This window comes from Lethenteron reissneri, chromosome 57 (assembly GCF_015708825.2).
Source record: "Lethenteron reissneri isolate LAM-NWPU_2019-01 chromosome 57, ASM1570882v1, whole genome shotgun sequence".
Classification (NCBI taxonomy): Eukaryota; Metazoa; Chordata; class Hyperoartia; order Petromyzontiformes; family Petromyzontidae; genus Lethenteron; species Lethenteron reissneri.
Genome location: NC_083835.1, coordinates 1431695 through 1441052, shown reverse-complemented (window position 1 = coordinate 1441052; position 9358 = coordinate 1431695). Strand labels below are relative to the sequence as shown.

At 52.1% G+C, this 9358-nt stretch overlaps 1 protein-coding gene across 1 annotated transcript in view; it reads right to left on the bottom strand.

The window, feature by feature from the left end:
- Window positions 1-5709: 5709 nt before the first annotated feature.
- The window catches only part of LOC133357201 (unconventional myosin-XVI-like), a 170747-nt gene continuing 167098 nt past the window's right edge, over window positions 5710-9358 (bottom strand). Inside the window, 1 exon segment of the mRNA XM_061575030.1 lies at window positions 5710-8340. Within this exon segment, the coding sequence (XP_061431014.1) occupies window positions 7894-8340 (447 nt within the window). The 3' untranslated portion in view covers window positions 5710-7893.

Sequence of the window (9358 nt, the reverse complement as noted above, 5' to 3'; positions counted from 1 at the left end):
TTTCACTTGATGCGGGTTAAGGTGAAAGATATTGAGGCCACAATGTCATAGAGGGGGGACCCTCCCCCACAAAGCCTTCGCTAGCCCACCACAGCACAGCAGCCCAGACCCACACCGGCTCCTTGGCCCGTGTATCCTCCTTCCCCACCCCCCCCAGATATTCATCTTCGTCTGGGTTGACGATGTTCGTTTGTCTAACGCTCAACGGCGATGCCTCCGAGACTGCCCGTACGCACCGAGCCTGCCTTAGCTAACAGGGGCGGGGGGGCGTTGAGCCGCACCTGCGGTGGGTGGACTCAGGCTTGAGTAAAACGAGCCGAGGCAAATTCATGGCTTCACTTCCCTCCCCCTGGGTGGATGAACCCGGAGAGACGCGCGGCACTCGCGAAAACGTGGTGCGAAGCACCAAGAGGAAGGAGGATTCGGAATTTTCTCAACGATCTTAACCGCTCCTACTGAACGTCTGTGAAAATAAAAAGAGCTTTATAGCTTAAACACGTCGGCTTTCGCGACCAGTATCATTAATCGCTCATTGGAGTCATCGAGCGGTGTAAATACAAGATTCTGATTAGGTGTGGAGATGGGACGACGATTCGTTCCCCGAAATGTCTGCCGCCTTAGGCTTGCAGAATGAAGGAGTAGAAACCGTGGCCAGCTTTTCTCACGCTCCTGGGTTCTAAATCGGAGTGCGGAATATGGGGGGGGGGGGGGGGTGGGGGGGGCATGAATGGTTACGTTCAGGCGGCATCTGATCCTGTGATGAGTGCCGAAACCCCTGCACCGTCTCGAAATCATCAAAACCAATGTCAACGAAACATTAGGTGGCCCGTTGCGTCTCTATGCAGCTTGCCCATTAAAGAACGAGAGAACACGATCAGCAGGCAGAGCATACCGTATTCTCTGGATTAGAAGACGCTCGGGGAATTCAGACGCGCGAAGCGAGTGTGCCCGGCGTCAATCAAGTTATACGAATCTGGTCACACGCAGACACGCGCCTACGGGATGACAGTATAAGATGCACCCCCCAAATGTTTTTGCGTTAAATTACAAGGGATGAAAAGTGGGTGTTATATTCGAGAGAATACGGTATCTGCTAAGATGACCATCTGGTTGATGACCTTGACAAGATATCCATCCGTTTTAAAATACGTTTTGCGAACCTATCAAATAACGAAAAAAAAAATTCGACTGGTTAATGACAAAGGCGACGTGACCCAGCCGAGACAATTCTAATTCGAGCCGCGAGCATTATTATCGCACGCCGTTTTGTCGCGCATCGCAAGGAATTTTCGGAGAGATATTTGAAACCTGATGAGTTATTGGCATCTCCCCGTGTCGGGATCATCGTTAATCAAATGCTCAAATGACGCAAGCGGTGCCATCCATCACAGTGTGATGAAATATCTAGCAACAACAACAACAACAAAATATTGTTTTTCCTTATTTAACGGAGACATTGGGATCGTTGAACGGCTCTGTCTACATCTGCCCATTAATGAGCACAAAGGCCATTGGGGGTTCCATCCCAAAGATGTCCGAGCCAATGTATGAAAGCGTGGGCGTGCACGGTATTAATGGAGCCCCCACTCTGCAATGAAATCATTAGCTGGTGTTGAGAGATGAACGCAACCTTTGGAGAGCATGGGTCGATGTGACCTAACCTGGCCGTGGGAGGATGGGGAACGCGGTGGGGGGGAGGGGCGGGTGCATCAGTGCTGGAGATAAAAAATAACAGAGAAAGGTGCAGCGCTGGAATTGCTTTCTCAAGCCACTGCTGACAGAAGGGCCTCCACTAGAGGGAGCTGTAGACAGCTCCTTTTGAGGAAGTGTTTGCCCATCCATGCGAGCAAGACGTTTTGTAAATGAAAAGGTGGCAGTACCCACATTCTACCCCACCACGTGCAACCTGCCGATCGACTGTGGTTCAGTCATTTGTGCCGCTGGGTGGATATCGGCGGTAGGGGGTGGGGGGGGGGTTAAAAAAAAAGTTCCCCATTCCTTCAACTGCCGCGCCGGGAGGTCGCAAGTCCAGCACGCGAACCACGACACGCACCGCGGCAGGCGGGAGTCCTGGGTCACCTTCACAGGGTGCTTAATTTAGTGTTTTAACACTTCTGAGAATTTGCAACAACACCACGAGAGATGCGCTGCCTCCGAGCTCTGGAGACCACCTGGAGAAGATTCCAGGCGCGCGTTGACAACGATGGCGAACAAGTGGGAGAGACTCTTTGACTTGTTGAAGCTGCTAACATCACATTTGTTATCACGTGGTAGTTTATTATCCATATTCTTAGGTTTTTTTCGGTAAAGTCACGTAGGTAAAAAATTTAAATTAATAAAAGTAAAAAATTAAATAAAAATCACCACGTTTCGGAGGCAACACAAGCTTCCGTCTTCAGGTGGAACCCTCACTTGATACAGCTATCGTGCTGTGACGGTTCCACATGAAGACGGAAGCTTGTGTTGCCTCCGAAACGTCGTGATTTTTATGTTATTTTTATTTAACTTTTATTAATTTTAATTTTTTACCTACGTGACTTTACCGAAAAAACATAAGAATATGAATCCTTGCAGTCACGAAGAGAGGGTCAGAAGACACAAACTCTCGCCACCTTGGTGGCGGTGACCTCAGCACAACGCCTCTGCAGGCCAGGTGCACTGATGCCGGCAGGAGGTCACGGCACAGACCCAGGTGTTGTGGTTTCACTGACTGAGATGACTGGCAGATGCACCACCGCGTGCTCCCTGCTGTGTCATACTTGCTGCGTTTTATACGTCCAGCGCTCCGCTCGTTGTTGTGAGCGTCGCTCCTCTTGCCCTCCGCTGCTGCTGGAGGGCGACTGCCTCCAACTTCCCAGCAGCAGCGTCCTTGACGAGCCTCTTCACGGATTTTGATTTCACTTACGACCACGCACTATTAGCCGTGGCCCCGACTCAAACTTGGCTTGCACAGTCTGCAACATTGTGCCACTGCTACACCCCTCCATAAGTTTAATAAACAAATTAATCACGAGTAATTATGTTTGATGATTGATTTATTTGTGTGTTATTCGAAAGCCACAAGCTTCAAATCTAGTTTATTATCCGTTCTTTTTCCATTAAAAACGATGGTCCCATGTATGTGTTAACATCTTTTTGAAGCCCCCTGTTTATCGCTGCGGGCACGGTGCGAGTGGGTAGGTGGGGGGGCCCGGAGGTGGGGGCTGACGGCTGTCTGCTGCTGCTGCCGCCGTGCTGCGTCGCGAACATTGGAGAGTGGAGGGCGGGAGGTGTGGAGTGGGGGGGGGGGGAGCTTGAGGTTCCTTCCTTTCCAAGTTTGATGTCCTTCCCCCGCACCAACGATAGAGCACAGGTTGGCTACGTACAGCGATAAAAAAAGTTCAACGTATACGCACATCCTTTGCATCGATGCGGACGAGTGAGAGTCGCCACGTTGTGTAACATGCACGCGCGGCGTGCGCCGTTGGGGTTCGTGCGACTCGTTACAGGCAGAGGAAGCGATGCGCCCACTCGCTGCTGCTGCTGCTGCTTCTGGCGTTAGTTTGAGGTTTGTACCCAGCCCGTAGCAGGAGTTGTAATTGAAACGCAACCCGGGGGATTTCGTCAGCCCCTTTGCAGTGAAACTGGCTGGTGACTCAGCGGACACAGCGACTTCGCGTGCCGCTTCACGAGGGGGTGGATACGATTGGTACCACTTTGAACAGGACCCAACAGTGGTTTCTTTGCCCCGTGGACAGACTCGCCGTCGTCATAGAAATGTGGAATTTCCATCGCTGGCACAGAGCTGTAAACAGGGGAGATGAGCACCCGCAGCATTGCTCATTTGAGCAGGAAATCGCTTTAACTTGAGCTGAAACCAACAGGCAACTTTATCAGAAGCCTGCCCTTTTTGGGGGAGGAGGTATTGCTTAGTAGAGACTGTTCTGTCAAGCTATTGGCTAAATACCTAGAGGAATAGAGCTTTGGGTGGCCAAGAGAGGAAATGTGATAAATCCCCACCTGGTTAATGCGTTTCTGAATCGTCGCGGAACGTAAGCCTCTTTGCCAAGGCAGGGGAGAGAGAAATCCTTCATTTGCAAAAACGTGCGAATTGATGAGGAACCGGGAGGACGGCTCGTTCTGCATTGCGCAGAGCGAGAGCGGCACAGAGGGAGAGGGAAGAGAGAAAGAGAGAGACAGGGAGATGGGGGGGAGAGAGGGGGGAGAGGGAACAGAGGGAGAGAGAGCGATAAAGTGAGCGAGGGAGTGAGCGAGAGCGAGAGGGGGAGTTACATAAAGCAAAGATACAAAATACGAAATGATGAACGAAGCAAAGTGCCGACTACATCGAGCATCTTCTTGTTTCCACTGATCGTAAAAAGAAAAGAAAAAAAAGAGAGTGGGAGAGGGAAGAGAGGGAGAGACAGGGAGATGGGAGGGAGCGTGACAGAGAGGTAGAGGGCGAGGAGAAGCTGAAGCAGCCGGCGAGTTTCTCACGAGGGAGACGCGAGCTCTTGCCTTGTCCGGAGACGATGAGCATGAAGAGATTTGCGAGCGAGGACGCAGCAGCAACAGCGGCGGCGGCGGTGGCCGCAGTGCAACGGCCGCGTGTTCGACTCGCTGGGGAACTCGGGGTGTAGGCGAACATGCCAGAAAGGTCGGATTCGTGAGTGTAAATATGTCAGTTACATAATCATCGCATTGGTGCACGGACAGGCTTGCTGGTCGTCAAAAGCGTCGAGTAAACTGGCCGTGCACATTTGGCTGTCAACCCCTTATCAGTGCCCCTACATTATTACGGACCAATTCGGACAGTGTTTGTCATCCGCGTGCCCCTTTATAAATCTCAACGTTCATCCGACAAAGTCTCATCACGAGGGAGAAATACAAATAGGACGAAATCATTTTTGTCGCCCGCATTGAAACGGCTGTCCGCCGTATGGACCTGAAACCTCAATTTCCCTGTACAAGACTACGGGGTAAAAACCGCGTGGGTCGACAGCCACGCAGAAGTAAGCGAACGTACGCGGGATTCAGAATATACACTGCTGTGCGACCAGGTGGGATTTGTGAAACGTGCGTTATAACACGCACGGTGGAGCCGTGCATGTGTATACCACAGCGCGCGACGGGTCGTCATCGGCTACTGGTCTGCAATAAATCGGCGCTTTTGAGGCTCGTGAGTTATTTCCATACAAGTCCAGGACGTCAATGATAATACAAATAAAACACTCCCTCCACTTTTTTCCCAACCGTGCCATCAGAGACATGCCACTGGGAGCTCAGTGGCAGAGCAACGCATGCGACACCGCGCAAGAGTGCGGGCCGTGGAAGGAGATGCCACAGAACTGCTTTCAAAGTCCCTTCAAGTGACCTTTTATCCACACGATGGGGCACTGAATGTTCACACACTAGATAGAAAGAAGCGTGAAAACAATAAAGAAAATAAAGCGAAAGAAGCTCAGCACAGCCAAAGCAACAATTTTAATTGTCAGAACCGGAATTTGGCAAAAACAAATGGTAAAAAAAACAAAACAAATCTAATCAAGTGTGTTTTTGCGTGTGTACTTTTATGAGCAAGTCGAGTTTCAGGAACTCGCCAAGCTTGAGCCGCGACTTCACTCACGGGTCACTCGGAGCCAGCAACTCGGTGGTGACCGCTGGGTCGTCAAGGCGTCGTCCCTTCTTCACTCGCAATGCGAGGGCAGAAACAATCACATTGCGTGGACCGAACTTTAAATATATTTTATTTTTTAAAGTGGCCAATGGCGCTTCTTCATGGACCATTAATGGAGAGGCCAGAAAGATAAGTGTATAATAATAAAGGTTTGAGAATGCACTTTACACCGTGGGGCCTGAATTTAATTTTTAAAACGTTTTCTGATGACCAGTTATTATTTTAAATTGGTATATGAATAGTTACTCACGAGCTACTGTTCGGCAACTATTGATGTGCTAATATTCACGTGAAACCAACTGGTCATTCGAATACATTAGAAAAGAAAATGAACATGCAGTCTCAACCAACTCCAATCGTCCACTCTCTCTCTCCCTCTGTGGCCTATGTCGTTGTTTTGTTTGTTGAGTGTGCTTGTGCATCACTGCCAATACAGCAGGAGTGTTGTTTACCCAAAGTATTGCCTGATCAAACCCCTCTCTCGTGACTTGTTGCTGTGATCAGTCTCTCAAACGTCTCTCAATCCGAGCTCAGCATCCATGCTGTTTAAACTAAAGGGGTGAGGTGAGGGGATGCCCACTCCTTTTGATATCGCGCGTCACTTCAGTCACTTACCTTCACGTTTAAAATGGTGAAAATGCTCTCGTTAAATAGCGACACACATTTATTCCCACCGTGTTCGCCCAGTGGCTCGCCGAGCTACATTGGCCTCCGGTTGCCGAACGAATACGTCATGAGGTCGCACTCATTGCACACACACACACGGAACAAAGTGCCCGCCACAGATGAACCACAGTACCTCGCTGGTCTCGTCAAGGAGCATAAACCACCGTCACGCAAACTCCGCTCATCCTCGCAGCGACGGCGGCTTTTGGCTGACAGCCGTCGGACAAAGACGGTCGCCGCATCGCTTTCAGATGCGCTGCTGCGGCCGTCTGGAACGCTCTTCCTTCCGATATTAGGAAGCCACTGGAGCTACGCGCTTTTAGATCATCAAGATTGACAAACTCATTTCTTTAGAAACTGCTTTTTGTGTTTAGTTTGTTGGCCTTCTCCCGCACCTCCGATTAGCGCGGTTGGCTACGTAGCGGTGCTCGAAAGAAGTTCAACGCGCTTATGTACATTATTGTTGTTACACACACAAGACGGTACCTCTCAATAATAAGTCACTGCACGTTCACAGGAGACACACAGCTAAAGGGGGGGTGGGGGGGTAAGTAAGGAGTGACGTGGCTCAGGTGGGGGGAAGGAGGAGGAGGGAGGGGGGGGCGCTTTCGTGAAGCAGGTAGAGATCGTCGCAGCGTTGACAGCAGTCCCAATGTGCAGGAGAACGGTGGACTGGGGGGTTACGCACGCACGCACGCGCGGACGCACACAAATGTTCGCATGCCAAGAAAACAAAATAAGAATTCCGCGCAGAAGAAGCTTGCTAACACCGATTACAAAAATGTCTTACAGCACAGCTGCTTTTGTACATAAAATGAACGTATCAAAACGTGGACGCGAGTGTAAATATATATATACGTGTATTGAACCATGGACCATGGTGTATCAAAATCGTCAGTGGCGGCGCTACTTTATGCAAAACCTTAAATGTAAAAAACAAAAGTGATATGCGTTCAAAAGTCCCTCTGTAAAACCCCACTGACCAAATAAACCCAAGAGCGCTGCGTGGAATATTACAAAGGTTTGTGTGCACAGGGAGCAATACATCATCCGCAATACTTTTTGTTTAAAGATATTCGTTTTTTTTAACACTCAATTGCATATTTGTAGTAAACTAGATAATAAATAAATTAAACCGAACCTGAATTTGAAAATTCCATTATGACATTACAATGACCGACGCACGATCGCCTTTTTAAAGACCCCCCCCTCCCACCACCCACGGCTTTGACAAGAGCACATTTCAATTTGTACAGGGGAGAAGCGCCACAGGGACGGCACCTCGAGCTGGCCAAGCCGGCAGGAGACGCTCACTCCACACGGCCCGACCCAGGGGAGTTGAAAATCACGGTCTCACGCACCGCCACGACACCCCAACACGGTGCCCTCCCACGACACTGGCGAGCGCCACGCCGTCCCGGACGTGGCCGACCCGCAGCACCGCCGCTCTCGCTAGCGTCCACTTTCCCCGTCGGAGAAAACTGCGGCGGCTGCGTCGATGCCCGGCGGCGCGCAAAGACGAAAAGTTACGAAGGGTCCCATCCCATCGCGGCCCCGCGACCGCTCGGCGGTCACATGGCGGTATCCCACACTCCCTTGCGCTGCTGCAGCTGCTGCTGCACCTTGGCGGTGGCGGTAGCGGCGGCAGCGGCACGACCCTCCCCCGCCTTGCCGACTCCGTTCTCGATGGGTGGTCCGGGCTCGGCCGAGCCGTCACGAGGTCGCGGGGCGCGGGCCGCTCCGACGTCCACGCGCACGACGACCCCGGCCGCGGCGGGGGCGGCGGCGGCGGGGTGTGGGGTCGGCGGCCCTCCGTTCTCCGAGGGCCCGTTGAGGTGGGGGCCCGGCTCGACGCGGGCGCCCAGGGAGCCCTGCTTGCGCAGCACGGCGGGCAGCGTGCCCGGAGACGCGGACGCCTCGGCGGGAGGGCAGGGCTCCTCGCAGAGACGTCGCCGCCACTCCAGCACCTCGCGCAGCGCCGCCTGGTCCCGCTCCGTGCTCAGCTGCTGCCACATCTGCTGACCAAACAGGATTCTCGTCAGACTCCACGTCGACACCATCAAATAGCGACGCTGGATCGCGACAGTTCGCCAAATCACCAGAGTGGTAAATCCTTCACACCACCCCGCACCCTCCCCCCCCCGATGACGCTGATGACGGTGATGTCGAACCATGATCTTGCGACCTGGAAGTCTACTGCCCAACCAAGTAAACTATATCTCCTGCCCAGAGCGCAGACACAGAACAGTGAGCTCGAGGAACGTCACATCACGCATTGTGATATTCGACTGACGATGGTCCTGTCATGCGGCCGCAACATTAGATGACGAAGACAACGACGATGTGGATTCATCGATGAATAATTGATGATCGCGACAATGATGACGGCCGACGACGATGCCGACCTGTGGATGGCAATAATGATGCCGTCAATCTGATATTGTGAACGGCAGGTGTGACTTCCCCCTGCGCCAACGTGGAGTCGAGTAAAACGAGACACCAAAGTGACACCGCAACTTATCGTCTCGGATGGCACCACTAAATAGCACAATTAATGGCAGGTGGATATTTCAATGGTGGCGGGGGGGGGGTTAACATGACCCCTGTGGAGTTGAAGCCCCATCCAATTCATGTCACAGGCCATTGTGTTCCGTTTGCTGGTAATAACCGCAATGTATTCATTATAGCTCTCCTTGATTTCCCACAGTCAGTGTTCCGGTACCCTTGGGATCCGACCCCTGGGCTCATTATTTGCAATGCCGCTGCCGCTGTTGCGATGTTTTTTGTTGTTTGTTTTTGTTACGGAGGCGGCATTCACGGCTTGGCAGCAGGACACAGGGTGCTGGCAGCAGGAGGGGGCTAGGGGGCTCTCGTGGCCCACGGGAGGCACCAGAGCCAGCGGTGAGCGAGAGTCACAGCGCCGTGTCCCAGACAACTCTCACCAACAAATTGCCCGCGCAACTCACAAAAAAAATAAAAGCAAATCGGTCCAGTTTGCAGCCTCGGTCGCGATTCCCACGGCTTACGGGTGGGTTC